Source organism: Pseudoliparis swirei, chromosome 14 (assembly GCF_029220125.1).
Source record: "Pseudoliparis swirei isolate HS2019 ecotype Mariana Trench chromosome 14, NWPU_hadal_v1, whole genome shotgun sequence".
Lineage (NCBI taxonomy): Eukaryota > Metazoa > Chordata > Actinopteri > Perciformes > Liparidae > Pseudoliparis > Pseudoliparis swirei.
In genome coordinates, this window is record NC_079401.1 from 11,081,572 (window position 1) to 11,101,224 (window position 19,653).

A 19,653-nucleotide genomic window follows, 5' to 3' on the forward strand; every position below is an offset into this window, starting at 1 on the left:
ACACTCTGGTGAGAAAGGCAAGGCAGCGCCTCTACCACCTCAGGCAGCTGAGGAAATTTAAAGTTTCCCAGAGGATCCTTCAGTCCTTCTACTCTGGAGCTGTGAGGCGTCCTGACAGGAAGCATCACAGCCTGGTTTGGCAACTGCTCCGCACAGGACAGGAAGGCTCTGCAGAGAGTAGTGCGTTCGGCTGACGCACTATTGGAACTCACTCCCACCCTGCAGGACTTGTACACCAGGAGGTGCAGAACCAGAGCCGGCAGGATCATGAAGGATCCTCACCACCCCAACAACAGACTGTTTCAGCTGCTGCGGTCAGGCAGGCGCCTCCGTAGTCACGCTGCAAGAACAGAGAGACTGAGACGGAGTTTCTTTCCTCAGGCCATCAGGACTGTGAACTCCGACCTCACCAGGACCCCCACATAGACCCACACAACTGCCCCTCTTAGGCACACACACACACACACACACACACTTACTGTAAATATTGTGTTGTTTTTTATTGTAAATAGTGTGTACTTGTTGCCCTTGCACATTCCTGCTGAGCATTGCCACTTTCATTTCACTGCACACCCTGTGTGTGTATGTGACAAATAAAACATCTTGAATCTTGAATCTTGAAGCTATATTGAGGTCAGTGAATGCTTGGCAGTGTCTTGAGGCCGTCTCGTCTTGGCTCTGCTGCCCCCTGCTGGATTCTTCAGGAGGTGCGCGTGTTGCTCATGTTCACGTGACTCACGGTCCTCCTGTAGAGGGACCTCTGCCCCCCCTCACCTCAATGAAAGGCTTCCTGCTTCTCCCACCTGCTCCATGGGCACAGAGAAGCTTCTGTCAGGCTTAGTAGAGTCAGAGTTCAGGGTTAGTAGAGTCAGGCTTAGTAGAGTCAAAGTTCAGGGTTAGTAGAGTTAGGCTTAGTAGAGTCAGAGTTCAGGGTTAGTAGAGTCAGGCTTATTATAGTCAGAGTTCATGGTTATTAGAGTCAGAGTTCAGGGTTAGTAGAGTCAAAGTTCAGGGTTAGTAGAGTCAGGCTTAGTAGAGTCAGAGTTCAGGGTTAGTAGATTCAGGCTTAGTAGAGTCAGAGTTCAGGGTTAGTAGAGTTAGGCTTAGTAGAGTCAGAGTTCAGGGTTAGTAGATTCAGGCTTAGTAGAGTCAGAGTTCAGGGTTAGTAGAGTTAGGCTTAGTAGAGTCAGAGTTCACAGTTAGTAGAGTCAGAGTTCAGGGTCAGTCGAGTCAGGCTTAGTAGAGTCAAAGTTCAGGGTTAGTAGAGTTAAGCTTAGTAGAGTCAGAGTTCACAGTTAGTAGAGTCAGAGTTCAGGGTTAGTAGAGTCAGGCTTAGTAGAGTCAAAGTTCAGGGTTAGTAGAGTTAAGCTTAGTAGAGTCAGAGTTCACAGTTAGTAGAGTCAGAGTTCAGGGTTAGTAGAGTCAGAGTTCACAGTTAGTAGAGTCAGGCTTAGTAGAGTCAGAGTTCAGGGTTAGTAGAGTCAGGCTTAGTAGAGTCAAAGTTCAGGGTTAGTAGAGTTAGGCTTAGTAGAGTCAGAGTTCAGGGTTAGTAGAGGTCAGAGTTCACAGTTAGTAGAGTCAGGCTTAGTAGAGTCAGAGTTCAGGGTCAGTAGAGTCAGGGTTAGTAGAGTCAGAGTTCAGGGTTAGTAGATTCAGGCTTAGTAGAGTCAGAGTTCACAGTTAGTAGAGTCAACGTTCAGGGTTAGCAGAGTCAGGCTTAGTAGAGTCAGAGTTCAGGGTTAGTAGATTCAGGCTTAGTAGAGTCAGAGTTCAAGGTTCGTAGAGTCAGGCTTAGTATTGTCAGAGTTCAGGGTTAGTAGAGTCAGGCTTATTAGAGTCAGAGTTCATGGTTATTAGAGTCAGAGTTCAGGGTTAGTAGAGTCAGGCTTAGTAGAGTCAAAGTTCAGGGTTAGTAGAGTCAGGCTTAGTAGAGTCAAAGTTCAGGGTTAGTAGAGTTAGGCTTAGTAGAGTCAGAGTTCACAGTTAGTAGAGTCAGAGTTCAGGGTTAGTAGAGTCAGGCTTATTATAGTCAGAGTTCATGGTTATTAGAGTCAGAGTTCAGGGTTAGTAGAGTCAGGCTTAGTAGAGTCAAAGTTCAGGGTTAGTAGAGTCAGGCTTAGTAGAGTCAGAGTTAAGGCTTATTAGATTCAGGCTTATTAGAGTCAGAGTCCAGGATTATTGGAGTCAGCGTTCAGGGTTATTGGAGTCAGGCTTATTGGAGTCAGAGTTCAGGGTTATTAGAGTCAGAGTTCAGGGTTATTAGAGTCAGAGTTCAGGGTTATTAGAGTCAGCGTTATTAGAGTCAGAGTTATTATAGTCAGAGTTATTAGAGTCAGAGTTCAGGGTTATTGGAGTCAGGCTTATTAGAGTCAGAGTTCAGGGTTATTGGAGTCAGGGTTATTGGAGTCAGGCTTATTAGAGTCAGAGTTCAGGGTTATTGGAGTCAGGCTTATTGGAGTCAGAGTTCAGGGTTATTGGAGTCAGGCTTATTGGAGTCAGAGTTCAGTAGTTAACCCTGAGCCCTTTGAACTGAAACTGGCCCTCACAACAGAACAAAGAGAACCAGCGGTCCACAATGAGGACTCTGGTTCTGGTGTGAAGTGGATCAGAGGGATCAGGACTCACCTGAAGAAGGGGTCCTTGAGGTCCAGGACGTTTCCAGATCTGAAGCCTGATTGGTCGACTGTGGCAGTGATGATGATGTCATAGCTCTGCCTGGAAGTGGAACATGTTGATGATTCACTCCCGTCGCAGAACATACTCATGGAGACTCCACGGTGGTGCTGGTTCCTCTGTGGACCTCCAGGAGAACCTTTGAAGCGGTACCTGTCGTTGGCCTCCAGCAGAACCGTCCCAGACAGAGTCTGCCCCACCTTGGCGTAGAGCGGCGTCTGGAGCAAACACCTGATCTGAGACCAGCGGGTCAAAGGCTCAGAGGGAGCCGTGGAGAGCCACACTGTCGCCCTGCAGGGGGGGGAGGGGGGGGGTCTGAGGGCGGGGCTACCTGGTGATGGACAGGTCTCATCTAGAGCTGCGTACGCACGACAACATGCCCGACTAGAAGTGCGTCTCTTACCTGGACCCTGAGTAGGCCACGTCGAACCAGAAGGCCAGACCGTGGACCAGACCCGACTGCAGCAGGGGGAACACGAAGGGGATCTCCATCCTGGAGGAACCAACATCTGGGACTCAGATTCACTCATCAACCAACCCCATCACAGGGCCATCACGGGGCCATCACGGGGCCATCACGGGGCCATCACGGGGCCATCACGGGGTCATCACGGGGCCATCACGGGGTCATCACGGGGCCATCACGGGGCCATCACGGGGTCATCACGGGGCCATCACGGGGCCATCACGGGGCCATCACGGGGCCATCACGGGGCCATCACGGGGCCATCACGGGGCCATCACGGGGCCATCACGGGGCCATCACGGGGTCATCACATCCATCACGGGCCATCACGGGGCCATCAGGGGTCATCACGGGCCATCACGGGGCCATCACGGGGTCATCACGGCCATCATCAGGGGCCATCACGGGCCATCATCACGGTGTCATCACGGGGTCATCAGGCCATCACAGGCCATCACGGGGTCATCACGGGGCCATCACGGGGCCATCACGATCACACCATCACGGGTCATCACGGGGGCCATCACGGGGCCATCACACGGGCCATCACGGGGCCATCACGGGTCATCACGGCCATCTGGGGCCATCAGGGCCATCACACCATCACGGGTCATCAGGGCAATCACGGGGCCATCACGGGCCATCACGGTGTCATCACGGGGTCATCACGGGCCATCACGGGCCATCGCACCATCACGGTGTCATCACGGGGTCATCACGGGGTCATCACGGGGCCATCACGGGGTCATCACGGGGCCATCACGGGGCCATCACGGGGCCATCACGGGGCCATCACGGGGTCATCACGGGGCCATCACGGGGTCATCACGGGGCCATCACGGGGTCATCACGGGGCCATCACGGGGCCATCACATAGGTCATCAGGGTCATCAGTGTCATCACGGTGTCATCACGGTGTCATCATCACGGTGTCACCACTGTGTCATCACGGTGTCATCACGGGCCATCACGGGGCCATCACGGGGTCATCACGGAGCCATCACGGGGCCATCACGGGGCCATCACGGGGTCATCACGGGGTCATCACGGGGTCATCAGTAACGTGAGGTCATAGAGTTCAAACCTCCGGGTCCTGATGGGACCATGTGGGCCATGGAGCTCGTGGACCAGTTGTTGGGAAGTGAGGAATCTAAATCGCCTTCCAGCAAACAGGAAGTGCGAATCTGTTTGACCTTTGACCCGCCCACACATGCAGGAGAGGATGTCGGTGTTCACACAGAGACCCGTCATGGCTGACGCTCACGACTCTGACCTGTGGAGATCTTCTTCTTTAGCCTCCATGAAGTTGATGCGGTGCCGGACCGACCGGGCCATCAGAACCTGGACTTCAAAGGAGTCCTGAAACACACAACAGAACCTGAGCGTGTCCGTCGGCCTCTGCGGCGCCGCTGTGCTCGGCCTGACGTACCACGATGGGCTGCCTGAAGAACTCGTCCCCCGCGGCGCCGTGCAGAGCGCTCAGGTCCACTCCATAGAAGCTCCTCTGCTGCCTGGAGAGAAGAGCGTCAGAGGGCTGCTGGGCGGGGCCCTCCTGCTGGGTGGGGCCCTCCTGCTGGGCGGGGCCCTCCTGCTGGGGGCTCCGACGCTCATGTTGCATGTTTCACTGGAGAGGAAGTAGAGTCGTCTCTTGTCTGGCACAATCGACCAATCAGGAGCCTCTCTTGGTCACTGTGACCATCCCTGAGGGCCGCGACGCAGAAGGACTGGTAAAAGATGGCTCCATGTCCCCCCATGAAGAAGACCTGAGAGACCTGGGGCCCCCAGGAGGAGGAGCCATACGACCACGAACTCCCATCCCCACCACAGCTGATCGGCCCGGTGCTGCAGAAGGTTCTTGTTCTGAAGGAACCAACAGAACCACGTCATCTGCAAAGAGCCAGTCTGAGTCCCCACAGCACCCAGAAGCAATTTAGAGAGACTTCTATGCAACCAGAGGAGTCTCCCCCTGGTGGCCAGGAGAGAGAATGCCGCTTCAACACATGAATCATAGACTTCTATACAACTACTCTGCCGCCCCCTGGTGGACAACAACAATGACAACATCTGAAAATGTATTTTTTGTTGAATACTAAAACAACTAGTTGCTGAACGCTTTTCGTTAGGATTCTTCATCCATAAAACTCAACACTAAACACGAGGTCAGATCGGGGGCTGCACAGGTTTAACTTTGGCCATCAATGAGATCATGTTAGATATGTGGATCTGTGAATGGTGTTTAATAATAATACGTTCCCACAGTATCACTGAAACGTTGCTAAATGCTAACTCAGGGAACCACATGAGTTTGTAGTTTACCTTCATTCCTCAAGGTTGACTGAGCCTGGCTTTCATGGTCAATGACACACACACACACACACACACACACACACACACACACACACACACACACACACACACACACACACACACACACACACACACACACACACACACACACACGATTTCCCAGAAAACAGAGCTATAGCAGAACTTGTTGGCCTCGTGCGTAACCAGATGAACGCGTGAACAGAACCGCTCCAGGTTCTTGTGCTTCTCATCTGGGAGGTGCTTTCCCGTCACTAGTTATGACCAATTATCACGGTTCATTTCCGGGTCCCTGGTTTCAACGGGCCCTGGCCCGACCCGGTACCCCATGCAGGGAGAAGGGGAGCCAGCTTCACCCTGGAGCCGGTCTCAGGAACCGGGAGAGGAACGGCCAACAAAGAGCATCCCTTGATCTCCATTATCTTGTTTTCATAATCACTGAAAGCAGAAACCGTACATTCAAACAAGATGAATGCCCAGTGAGATCCTGCCAAACATGTTCTGGTCCACATCAGCTCCTCCTGGTCTCCTGGCCCCCAGGGGCCAGAACCCACAGAACCCAGAGGAACATGTGTGAGAGACAGGAAGCCAGTGTGTTTGTGTCCTCATGCATGGACCTGTGCCTCTACATGCTGCGTGTGTGTGTGTGTGTGTGTGTGTGTGTGTGTGTGTGTGTGTGTGTGTGTGTGTGTGTGCGTGTGAGAGAGAGAGACCAGAAAGTAGTTCTTGCGTGATGTTCGAAGTAGAGCTGCTCATCACTGAAGGGAGCCAGATGAATATCACCATAGGAGGGGAACATCAGACCTGGAGAGAGAGAGAGAGAGAGAGAGAGAGAGAGAGAGAGAGAGAGAGAGAGAGAGAGAGAGAGAGAGAGAGAGAGAGAGAGAGGAGAGAGAAGAGAGAGAGATAGAGAGGGAGAGGGGAGAGAGGAGAGAGGAGAGAAAAGAGAGAGAGAGAGACAGAGAAAGTTAGAGAGAGAGAGAGAGAGAGAGACAGAGAAAGAGAGAGAGAGAGAGAGAGAGAGAGAGAGAGAGAGAGAGAGAGAGACAGAGAAAGATAGAGAGAGAGAGAGAGAAAAGAGAGAGAGAGACAGAGAGGGAGAGAGAGAGACAGAGAGACAGAGAAAGTTAGAGAGGGAGAGAGGGAGGGAGACAGAGAGAGAGAGAGAGGAGAGAGAGACAGAGAGAGAGAGAGAGAGAGAGACAGAGAGAGAGAGAGACAGAGAGAGAGAGAGGCAAATGAGTCCCAAATCAAGTCCCCAGTCCACCAGAACTGGTCCCGTTGGGTCCCCAGGGTCTGCAGTGGGTCCCTCGGGGTCCCTGAGGTTCCTTGACCCCTACCATTGGGCTTGAGCCATTTCCGGGCCCACAAGAAGCTCCCCATGAGCTTCTGATTCAGCAGCATGTATCCCATGGGCTCGGAGACGATGACGTCCACCATGTCGGGACAGCTGACCTCCTCCACCTTCCCTTCCAGGACCCGGATCCGCTCAGACAAGCCGTTGTTCTGGACCAGGATCTGCACAGGAGACACATGTCCACTGTGAAACCACACCAGGACCAGGACCACACATCGGACCATCTGCCGGAGACACAAGGCAACGTCTAGTTGGGAGACGGACAACCGGGCCTTCCTCCAGCGATGGACACCTGGAGGAGGAAGTCCCGTCCAGCAGCTGGCGCTTGAAGAGCATGAGAGCGACGCCTCATCAGTGGAGGCCCGTGAGCCCGGTCCAAGATCCACTCAACCCGGGGGGGACCTCCCTTTAGACACCGGTCAGAACTTCAGCGAGGGAGCACAACCTCTTCCTGCCGGTGGACGCCCCACTCGTCGCCACGGCCCGGTGCTCCGTCATTGCCGTTGCCGTGGAGACAGTCACGGCCAGTCGGACGCAGGAATTTAAGCGAGAGCCGATTCAGAACGCTCCGTTGTTCCCGCCGAGAACAAAAGCACGATCGTTTACACGGAAGTCACACGTCAACCCTCGTTCCTCTCAGAGACACCAGAGACACGGCTCCCCCTGGAGAGAGAGGGCCACAGGGCCACAGTGAAACGAGGCCGATCAGAGCCCGCTGACTCCCGGTTCCTGAGGCCTCGGCAGCATCTCTCTGCTCCCCTCTGAGCAGCGCCAGATGTTGCTGCAACCCATTAACTCCCCAGTATGCCACGCTCTGCATGCGATGGTGTTCCTGTGAGCCAGTGGGCCGACTTCTCTTCTCGGGCTCGGCCAACACTCACAGGGCGCCGGTCCTGAGACCGGATGGACCTTCAGCCAGTTGGACAGCATGTGTGGAGCGGACGCCATCTCAGCGCCGACATTGCCCTGATGGAGATGGAGCAGCACCTGAGTAAACTGGGCCATCGGGTTGGACTCCACGGCGTACACTCTGCTGGCTCCAGCCTGGACCGCGAAGAAAGACAGAACACCAGAACCACAACACACATCCAGAACCACCTGGAGACGGGAGAGAGAGGACGTCCACAATCAATACACAAACACTCCCAAGACATTCAGATATCACAGAGGAGTTGAAACATGATCCTCATCTCCTTCCTCTATCTCTAAGGCTCCTAGAGGAACCTCATCTCTTTCCTCTATCTCTAAGGCTCCTAGAGGAACCTCATCTCCTTCCTCTATCTCTAAGGCTCCTAGAGGAACCTCATCTCCTTACTCTATCTCTAAGGCTCCTAGAGGAACCTCATCTCCTTCCTCTATCTCTAAGGCTCCTAGAGGAACCTCATCTCCTTCCTCTATCTCTAAGGCTCCTAGAGAAACCTCATCTCCTTCCTCTATCTCTAAGGCTCCTAGAGGAACCTCATCTCCTTACTCTATCTCTAAGGCTCCTAGAGGAACCTCATCTCCTTCCTCTATCTCTAAGGCTCCTAGAGGAACCTCATCTCCTTCCTCTATCTCTAAGGCTCCTAGAGGAACCTCATCTCCTTCCTCTATCTCTAAGGCTCCTAGAGGAACCTCATCTCCTTCCTCTATCTCTAAGGCTCCTAGAGGAACCTCATCTCCTTCCTCTATCTCTAAGGCTCCTAGAGGAACCTCATCTCCTTCCTCTATCTCTAAGGCTCCTAGAGGAACCTCATCTCCTTCCTCTATCTCTAAGGCTCCTAGAGGAACCTCATCTCCTTCCTCTATCTCTAAGGCTCCTAGAGGAACCTCATCTCCTTCCTCTATCTCTAAGGCTCCTAGAGGAACCTCATCTCCTTCCTCTATCTCTAAGGCTCCTAGAGGAACCTCATCTCCTTCCTCTATCTCTAAGGCTCCTAGAGGAACCTCATCTCCTTCCTCTATCTCTAAGGCTCCTAGAGGAACCTCATCTCCTTCCTCTATCTCTAAGGCTCCTAGAGGAACCTCATCTCCTTCCTCTATCTCTAAGGCTCCTAGAGGAACCTCATCTCCTTCCTCTATCTCTAAGGCTCCTAGAGGAACCTCATCTCCTTACTCTATCTCTAAGGCTCCTAGAGGAACCTCATCTCCTTACTCTATCTCTAAGGCTCCTAGAGGAACCTCATCTCCTTCTCTATCTCTAAGGCTCCTAGAGGAACCTCATCTCCTTCCTCTATCTCTAAGGCTCCTAGAGGAACCTCATCTCCTTCCTCTATCTCTAAGGCTCCTACAGAGGAACCTCATCTCCTTCCTCTATCTCTAAGGCTCCTAGAGGAACCTCATCTCCTTCCTCTATCTCTAAGGCTCCTAGAGGAACCTCATCTCCTTCCTCTATCTCTAAGGCTCCTAGAGGAACCTCATCTCCTTCCTCTATCTCTAAGGCTCCTAGAGGAACCTCATCTCCTTCCTCTATCTCTAAGGCTCCTAGAGGAACCTCATCTCCTTCCTCTATCTCTAAGGCTCCTAGAGGAACCTCATCTCCTTCCTCTATCTCTAAGGCTCCTAGAGGAACCTCATCTCCTTCCTCTATCTCTAAGGCTCCTAGAGGAACCTCATCTCCTTCCTCTATCTCTAAGGCTCCTAGAGGAACCTCATCTCCTTCCTCTATCTCTAAGGCTCCTAGAGGAACCTCATCTCCTTCCTCTATCTCTAAGGCTCCTAGAGGAACCTCATCTCCTTCCTCTATCTCTAAGGCTCCTAGAGGAACCTCATCTCCTTCCTCTATCTCTAAGGCTCCTAGAGGAACCTCATCTCCTTCCTCTATCTCTAAGGCTCCTAGAGGAACCTCATCTCCTTCCTCTATCTCTAAGGCTCCTAGAGGAACCTCATCTCCTTCCTCTATCTCTAAGGCTCCTAGAGGAACCTCATCTCCTTCCTCTATCTCTAAGGCTCCTAGAGGAACCTCATCTCCTTCCTCTATCTCTAAGGCTCCTAGAGGAACCTCATCTCCTTCCTCTATCTCTAAGGCTCCTAGAGGAACCTCATCTCCTTACTCTATCTCTAAGGCTCCTAGAGGAACCTCATCTCCTTCCTCTATCTCTAAGGCTCCTAGAGGAACCTCATCTCCTTCCTCTATCTCTAAGGCTCCTAGAGGAACCTCATCTCCTTCCTCTATCTCTAAGGCTCCTAGAGGAACCTCATCTCCTTCCTCTATCTCTAAGGCTCCTAGAGGAACCTCATCTCCTTACTCTATCTCTAAGGCTCCTAGAGGAACCTCATCTCCTTCCTCTATCTCTAAGGCTCCTAGAGGAACCTCATCTCCTTCCTCTATCTCTAAGGCTCCTAGAGGAACCTCATCTCCTTCCTCTATCTCTAAGGCTCCTAGAGGAACCTCATCTCCTTCCTCTATCTCTAAGGCTCCTAGAGGAACCTCATCTCCTTCCTCTATCTCTAAGGCTCCTAGAGGAACCTCATCTCCTTCCTCTATCTCTAAGGCTCCTAGAGGAACCTCATCTCCTTCCTCTATCTCTAAGGCTCCTAGAGGAACCTCATCTCCTTCCTCTATCTCTAAGGCTCCTAGAGGAACCTCATCTCCTTCCTCTATCTCTAAGGCTCCTAGAGGAACCTCATCTCCTTACTCTATCTCTAAGGCTCCTAGAGGAACCTCATCTCCTTCCTCTATCTCTAAGGCTCCTAGAGGAACCTCATCTCCTTCCTCTATCTCTAAGGCTCCTAGAGGAACCTCATCTCCTTCCTCTATCTCTAAGGCTCCTAGAGGAACCTCATCTCCTTCCTCTATCTCTAAGGCTCCTACAGAGGAACCTCATCTCCTTCCTCTATCTCTAAGGCTCCTAGAGGAACCTCATCTCCTTCCTCTATCTCTAAGGCTCCTAGAGGAACCTCATCTCCTTACTCTATCTCTAAGGCTCCTAGAGGAACCTCATCTCCTTACTCTATCTCTAAGGCTCCTACAGAGGAACCTCATCTCCTTACTCTATCTCTAAGGCTCCTAGAGGAACCTCATCTCCTTCCTCTATCTCTAAGGCTCCTAGAGGAACCTCATCTCCTTCCTCTATCTCTAAGGCTCCTAGAGGAACCTCATCTCCTTCCTCTATCTCTAAGGCTCCTAGAGGAACCTCATCTCCTTACTCTGTCTCTAAGGCTCCTAGAGGAACCTCATCTCCTTCCTCTATCTCTAAGGCTCCTAGAGGAACCTCATCTCCTTCCTCTATCTCTAAGGCTCCTAGAGGAACCGCATCTCCTTACTCTGTCTCTAAGGCTCCTAGAGGAACCTCATCTCCTTCCTCTATCTCTAAGGCTCCTAGAGGAACCTCATCTCCTTCCTCTATTTGTCCGGGGCGGCTTTAGCTTTAGCTCAGTGTAAGAGGGCAGGTCCTGCAACATGAGTTGTCATTGATCTCCCCGCTCTCCCCGGTAGTTGCCAAGTCATCAGTGGAGAGTGCTTGCACTGAACCCCCACTGCTCAGGCGCTTCACGCAGCCACTGCTCATAATAACTAAGGATGGGGTTAAAGACGAAACTAATTTCCCCTTGATTCTATCTCTAAGGCTCCTAGAGGAACCTCATCTCCTTCCTCTATCTCTAAGGCTCCTAGAGGAACCTCATCTCCTTCCTCTATCTCTAAGGCTCCTAGAGGAACCTCATCTCCTTCCTCTATCTCTAAGGCTCCTAGTGGAACCTCATCTCCTTCCTCTATCTCTAAGGCTCCTACAGAGGAACCTCATCTCCTTACTCTATCTCTAAGGCTCCTAGTGGAACCTCATCTCCTTCCTCTATCTCTAAGGCTCCTACAGAGGAACCTCATCTCCTTCCTCTATCTCTAAGGCTCCTACAGAGGAACCTCATCTCCTTCCTCTATCTCTAAGCTCCATCTCCCCCTCACCAGACCAGAGATCCTTGAGCTCTCTCTCTTGGGGCGCTCGCCCCCCTGAGGATCGGTCCTGGTCTCCAGCAGAGCACCATGGCCTCAGATGTTGAGTGTTTACTGGTCAGGTAAATGGAGTTCATGTGTCTTGTCACCTTGTCTTTGAAGTCACTCTCATTGAGGAGAATGGCTCTCTGGTAGGTGGCGATCCTCAGGTAGTCCTGGAGCAGGCTCTGGTTCTGGGACAAACAGCTGTGGAACTAGACACACAATGAGCAGAGAGGGCATGTGTTACTGCCTGCTCTTGGAGTCAGACCTACTGGTGGTCTACCTGGTAGCCCTGAGGTGGTCTGCCTGGTAGCCCTGAGGTGGTCTACCTGGTAGTCCTGAGGTGGTCTACCTGGTAGCCATGTGGTGGTCTACCTGGTAGCCCTGAGGTGGTCTACCTGGTAGCCCTGAGGTGGTCTACCTGGTAGTCCTGAGGTGGTCTACCTGGTAGCCATGTGGTGGTCTACCTGGTAGCCCTGAGGTGGTCTACCTGGTAGCCCTGTGGTGGTCTGCCTGGTAGCCCTGTGGTGGTCTGCCTGGTAGCCCTGAGGTGGTCTACCTGGTAGCCCTGTGGTGGTCTGCCTGGTAGCCCTGTGGTGGTCTACCTGGTAGTCCTGAGGTGGTCTACCTGGTAGCCCTGTGGTGGTCTACCTGGTAGCCCTGAGGTGGTCTGCCTGGTAGCCCTGAGGTGGTCTACCTGGTAGCCCTGAGGTGGTCTGCCTGGTAGCCCTGAGGTGGTCTACCTGGTAGCCCTGAGGTGGTCTACCTGGTAGCCCTGTGGTGGTCTACCTGGTAGCCCTGAGGTGGTCTGCCTGGTTGCCCTGAGGTGGTCTACCTGGTAGCCCTGAGGTGGTCTACCTGGTTGCCCTGCGGTGGTCTACCTGGTAGCCCTGTGGTGGTCTACCTGGTAGCCCTGAGGTGGTCTACCTGGTAGCCCTGAGGTGGTCTGCCTGGTAGCCCTGAGGTGGTCTACCTGGTTGCCCTGAGGTGGTCTGCCTGGTAGCCCTGAGGTGGTCTACCTGGTTGCCCTGAGGTGGTCTACCTGGTAGCCCTGAGGTGGTCTGCCTGGTAGCCCTGAGGTGGTCTACCTGGTAGCCCTGTGGTGGTCTACCTGGTAGCCCTGAGGTGGTCTGCCTGGTAGCCCTGAGGTGGTCTACCTGGTAGCCCTGAGGTGGTCTACCTGGTAGCCCTGTGATAGCCTACCTGGTAGCCCTGTGCAGGGCCATCTTCAGTCCCTTGATGTCTTGTTTGGCCTCCCTCTACATCCTTGTTTCCTCTCTCGTTGTCTTCTGTGCAACCTTTCCTAGTCTCTTCATCGTCCCCTCTCTTCAATGACCGCTGAAAGCTCTTCATGTCTGGAGGGTGAGAGAGGACAGGAGGTTGGACTCCACCCCAGGACTTTAAGCCGTGTGCACTGTGCATGTGTACCAACCAGTCGGAGTCTTGAAGCGCAGCAGGAGGCTTTGGTTGCCCACGGTGACCAGGAAGGACTGTCCTCCCACCTGGCAGCAGTCCATCTCCTTGGAGACAGAGCACTGGAAGACTGATGCTCTGTTGGCTGAAGGCAGAGTGGTTTAGACTCCCTGAGACCACCGGAGACACCTCCATGGTCTAGACCACTTTAGACATGAATAAAGAGGTCCAACAGGAACCATCGAGGGCCCTTTACAGATGGTTATATTATTTAGATATTTGTATTCATATTTGTGATACTCAATTTATATGTATGTGTCCATTTGAATGCATAATTTGTAATAGAGTATGTTGTGGTACTTTACCAGTAATGACTCATATCAACAATCTTCCACCACTGAGCAGCTTTCATTTTATTTAAGTGTGTGTGTGTGTGTGTGTGTGTGTGTGTGCGCTCACCATCCTGCACGGTGAGCTCCTGGTGCTCCGGTCCTGGTCTGAGGAGCACAGTGAGTTCCTGCTCTGCTCCCTGTCTGCACACACTGAGCTGCTGCTCCCTGCTCACCTCCTCCTGGACCTCCTTCAGAGAACAATCAACTGGATGATGACGGCATACCACACCGGACCACATGAGACTAAAGCAGGAGGGGCCAGAGCCTTCAGGTACCAAAGCTCCTCCTCTTTTATGAACCAGCTCCACCTTCAGTCCTGGAGGCTCCGCCCCCTCACGTAGACTGAAGACTTTCCTCTTGATGGTCTTATCGTTAGACCTGAACCAGGTTCACCTCTCCAGAGTCCTTTTGACTTCACGTCTCAGAGGGTCCATTGGACCTGGTGGTCTGATGCCATGGCACTGCTGATTCATAATTTGTGATATTGGGCTCTATAAAATAAACCAAATTTAATTATTTATATTTTATTAGTGTTCAGAATCTCACATACACGTTTTTAAAAATTTCAGATTCTATGTATGAAGAGAAGTATTTTTTTATTTTTTTAAAACACATACAAATAAAGAAACAAAAACAATACCATAGTAAAAAAACTATAAATAAAGCAGGGAGAAATCATTTCCCATAGAGTAAAGAAATAGTCAGGCCATTTATCTGTGAACCGAATTTAATTTAATTGACGAAACTAGACCACACTATTCAATTCAGTTTATTTTGTATATCCCAATTTCACAAATTCCCCTCAGAGTGCTTTACAATCTGAACACATAGACATCCCTGACCTTTGACCTCACATCGGATCAGGAACAACTCCCAAAAAAACCTTTCACAAGGAAAAAAGAGAAAAAACCTTCAGGAGAGCAACAGAGGAGGATCCCTCTCCAGGATGGACAGAACAATAGATGTCATGTGACTAGATGAACAATAGATGTCATGTGACTAGGTGAACAATAGATGTCATGTGACCAGATGAACAATAGATGTCATGTGACCAGGTGAACAATAGATGACATGTGACCAGATGAACAATAGATGTCATGTGACCAGATGAACAATAGATGTCATGTGACCAGATGAACAATAGATGTCATGTGACCAGATGAACAATAGATGAACAATAGATGTCATGTGACCAGATGGACAATATATGTCATGTGACCAGGTGAACAATAGATGACATGTGACCAGATGAACAATAGATGTCATGTGACCAGATGAACAATAGATGTCATGTGACCAGATGAACAATAGATGTCATGTGACCAGATGAACAATAGATGTCATGTGACCAGGTGAACAATAGATGTCATGTGACCAGATGAACAATAGACGTCATGTGACCAGATGAACAATAGATGTCATGTGACTAGATAAACAATAGATGTCATGTGACCAGATGAACAATAGATGTCATGTGACCAGATGAACAATAGATGTCATGTGACCAGGTGAACAATAGATGTCATGAGACCAGATGAACTATAGATGTCATGTGACCAGATGAACAATAGATGTCATGTGACTAGATGAACAATAGATGTCAATGAGTATGACAGAGTGTATGAATAGTTGGTAGTCGGCATGGACCACGATCCAGACCTCCATGATCCATCAGGCAGATGGAGGTGGAGATGAGGAGTGGGCTACACAGGACCACAGTAGACCACACTAGACCACAGAAGACCACAGGAGACCACACTAGACCAGAGTAGACCACAGGAGACCACACTAGACCACAGTAGACCATAGTAGACCACAGAAGAAGACAGTAGACCACAGAAGAAGACAGTAGACCACACTAGACCACACTAGACCACAGAAGAAGACAGTAGACCACAGTAGACCACACAAGAAGACAGTAGACCACAGAAGACCACACTAGACCACAGAAGAAGACAGTAGACCACACTAGACCACAGTAGACCACAGGAGACCACGCTAGACCACAGTAGACCATAGTAGACCACAGAAGAAGACAGTAGACCACAGAAGAAGACAGTAGACCACAGAAGAAGACAGTAGACCACACTAGACCACAGAAGAAGACAGTAGACCACAGTAGACCACACTAGACCACAGAAGAAGACAGTAGACCACATTAGACCACAGAAGAAGACAGTAGACCACATTAGAACCCACTAGACCACAGTAGACCACAGAAGAAGACAGTAGACCCCACTAGAAGACAGTAGACCACACTAGACCACAGAAGAAGACAGTAGACCACATTAGAACCCACTAGACCACAGAAGAAGACAGTAGACCACATTAGACCACAGAAGAAGACAGTAGACCACATTAGAACCCACTAGACCACAGTAGACCACAGAAGAAGACAGTAGACCCCACTAGACCACAGAAGAAGACAGTAGACCACACAAGAAGACAGTAGACCACGTTAGAACCCACTAGACCACAGTAGACCACAGAAGAAGACAATAGACCACATTAGACCACAGAAGAAGACAGTAGACCACATTAGAACCCACTAGACCACAGTAGACCACAGAAGAAGACAGTAGACTCCACTAGACCACAGAAGAAGACAGTAGACCACATTAGACCACACTAGACCACAGTAGACCACAGTAGACCCCACTAGACCCCACTAGACCCCACTAGACCCCAGTAGACCCCACTAGACCCCACTAGACCCCACTAGACCCCACTACACCACAGTAGACCCCACTAGACCACAGTAGACCCCACTAGACCACAGTAGACCACACTAGACCCCAGTAGACCACAGTAGACCACAGAAGAAGACAGTAGACCACACTAGACCACAGAAGAAGACAGTAGACCACACTAGACCACAGAAGACAGTAGACCACATTAGACCCCACTAGACCACAGTAGACCACAGAAGAAGACAGTAGACCACACTAGACCACAGAAGAAGACAGTAGACCACACAAGAAGACAGTAGACCACAGAAGAAGACAGTAGACCACACTAGACCACAGAAGAAGACAGTAGACCACATTAGAACCCACTAGACCACAGAAGAAGACAGTAGACCACACTAGACCACAGAAGAAGACAGTAGACCACAGTAGACCACAGAAGAAGACAGTAGACCACACAAGAAGACAGTAGACCACAGTAGACCACAGTAGACCACAGAAGAAGACAGTAGACCACACTAGACCACAGAAGAAGACAGTAGACCACATTAGAACCCACTAGACCACAGTAGACCACAGAAGAAGACAGTAGACCACATTAGACCACAGAAGAAGACAGTAGACCACATTAGAACCCACTAGACCACAGTAGACCACAGAAGAAGACAGTAGACCCCACAAGAAGACAGTAGACCACACAAGAAGACAGTAGACCACACTAGACCACAGAAGAAGACAGTAGACCACATTAGAACCCACTAGACCACAGTAGACCACAGAAGAAGACAGTAGACCACATTAGACCCTAGACCACAGTAGAAGACAGTAGACCCCACTAGACTACAGTAGACCACAGTAGACCACAGAAGAAGACAGTAGACCACATTAGACCCCACTAGACCACAGAAGAAGACAGTAGAACACAGAAGAAGACAGTAGACCACATTAGACCCCACTAGACCACAGTAGAAGACAGTAGACCACACTAGACCACAGAAGAAGACAGTAGAACACAGAAGACAGTAGACCACACTAGACCACAGTAGACCACAGAAGAAGACAGTAGACCACATTAGACCCCACTAGACCACAGAAGAAGACAGTAGACCACATTAGACCCCACTAGACTACAGTAGACCACAGAAGAAGACAGTAGACCACATTAGACCCCACTAGACCACAGAAGAAGACAGTAGAACACAGAAGAAGACAGTAGACCACATTAGACCCCACTAGACCACATTAGACCCCACTAGACCACAGAAGAAGACAGTAGAACACAGAAGAAGACAGTAGACCACACTAGACCACAGAAGAAGACAGTAGAACACAGAAGACATTAGACCCCACTAGACCACAGTAGACCACAGAAGAAGACCATGTTCCCGACGACAACATTCCTGTGGCTGCTCATGGTTCATGGTCTCCACTGCACGATGACATCACTGGCTGCATGTGTTCCCTGGTCTTCCACCCTAGAGGAACCTGCATGAGGATCCTTGAGTTCCTCTTGAAAGCACATCACAGCCCTTCAGTGGACAACGTGTCCTCACAACTTCTCCTGTTACCTCAATTAGAGGAGTAAAGAGAGAAGAACATCTCAACCAGGTGCTCATGCATCAGTTACCTCCTCCTGCAGGGTGAAGACCCTCACAGAGAACGCCAGGAACTCCTCACTCTTCTCCTCCATTCTTCAATACAGAAGTGAGCTGCTCCTCGAGGAGAAAGCAGAGGAGAGGGGAGGAGGAGGAGGAAAAGGGGAGGAGAGATGGGAGAGGGATTAGAGGGAGAACAGTGGGGAACATCGATATGTGAGTCCTTCTGGAACCAACCAGAACGTATTGGAGTGCCTGGTCCTGTTGCTTCAGAAGGTGGAACAGCAAACACATCTGAGGATGAGAGAGGACAACCAATCACTGGAATCACCTTCAAGAACACGTGACTCTGTCTCCCGCGTCATGGTGAAGGTCAGGACAACAACAACACGCCCTCTGCAGGAGACACAGCGTCACTGCAGGAGCAGAGGAACCTGAACTCATGCTTCTCCTCACTGCTGATGTACAGATGTAGAGGTGTAGGGATGTAAAGGTGTAGATATGTAGAGATGTAAAGATGTAGAGGTGTAGGGATGTAAAGGTGTAGATATGTAGAGATGTAAAGATGTAGAGGTGTAGAGGTGTAGGGATGTAAAGGTGTAGATATGTAGAGATGTAGATTTAAAGATGTAGAGATGTAAAGGTGTAGGGATATAGAAATGTAAAGATTTAGAGATGTAAAGATGAAGAGATGTAGAGTTTAAAAAAAAGACATGTAAATATGTAGAGAGGTAGAGATGTAGGGATGTAGAGATGTAAAGGTGTAGAGCTGTAAAGATGTAGAATGGTAGAGATGTAAAGATGGAGAGGTGAATAGTTGTAGAGATGTAAAGATGTAGAGATGGTTCTCCTGAGATGATGAAGTCTCCTTGTGAAGAGTTGAGAATCACTTTAATGTCTCATGTGAAGACACTGTAAAGTGTGTGTGAGTGAATTGATGATCACAAAAGTCTTTAATATGTGGGTATATATATATATATACACACATATATATACACATATATATGTATATACATATATACACATAAATATATATATCCATATATATGTATATATATGTGTATATAAACACATATATATACACATATATATGTATATACATACATATATGTGTATATATATGTATATACATACATATATGTATATATACATATATATGTATATACATGTGTACATATATGTATATACATATATAAACACATATATATTTATATACATACATATATGTGTATATACATACATATATGTATATATACATATATATGTATACACATATATATACACATATATATGTGTATATATATGTGTATATATACACTACCGTTCAAAAGTTTGGGATCACCCAATTTCGTGTTTTCCATGAAAACTCACACTTTTATTCATCAAATGAGTAGAAAATATAGTTAAGACATTGACAAGGTTAGAAATAATGATTTGTATTTGAAGTATTAATTTTTTTCTTCAAACTTTGCTTTCGTCAAAGAATGCTCCTTTTGCAGCAATTCCAGCATTGCAGACCTTTGGCATTCTAGCTGTTAATTTGTTGAGGTAATCTGTTGAAATGTCACCCCACGCTTCCTGAAGCACCTCCACAAGTTGGATTGGCTTGATGGGCACTTCTTGAGGACCATACGGTCAAGCTGCTCCCACAACAGCTCAATGGCTGAGATCTGGTGACTGGCCACTCCATTACAGACAGCAAGCTGCCTGCTTCTTCCCTCAAGAGTTCTTCACAATGTGGAGGTGTGCTTTGGGTCATTGTCCTGTTGGAGGAGGACATTGGCTCCAATCAAGCGCTGCCCACAGGGTATGGCATGGCGTTGCCAAATGGAG

At 49.7% G+C, this 19,653-nt stretch overlaps 1 protein-coding gene across 10 annotated transcripts; it reads right to left on the reverse strand.

The window, feature by feature from the left end:
- Positions 1–475: 475 nt before the first annotated feature.
- LOC130204689 (histone-arginine methyltransferase CARM1-like) lies at positions 476–18,727 on the reverse strand. 10 transcript variants are annotated; one of them, XM_056431596.1, is made up of 15 exons: positions 18,058–18,722; positions 17,853–17,934; positions 13,606–13,726; positions 13,166–13,291; positions 12,937–13,088; positions 11,841–11,945; positions 7,809–7,919; positions 6,805–6,982; positions 6,178–6,268; positions 4,569–4,650; positions 4,413–4,498; positions 3,077–3,166; positions 2,827–2,964; positions 2,626–2,715; positions 476–803 (listed from the first exon to the last, which is right to left on the reverse strand). In XM_056431596.1, exons 2-15 carry the CDS (start codon positions 17,913–17,915, stop codon positions 776–778), a joined length of 1,461 nt encoding a protein of 486 aa, XP_056287571.1. In that variant the 5' UTR covers positions 17,916–17,934; positions 18,058–18,722; the 3' UTR covers positions 476–775. The 10 variants fall into 10 exon arrangements, with proteins under 10 accessions (XP_056287571.1, XP_056287568.1, XP_056287565.1 ...); XM_056431593.1 differs by having other exon boundaries at positions 2,626–2,964; positions 4,572–4,650; positions 18,058–18,724; XM_056431590.1 differs by having other exon boundaries at positions 2,626–2,964; positions 18,058–18,723.
- Positions 18,728–19,653: the final 926 nt, after the last annotated feature.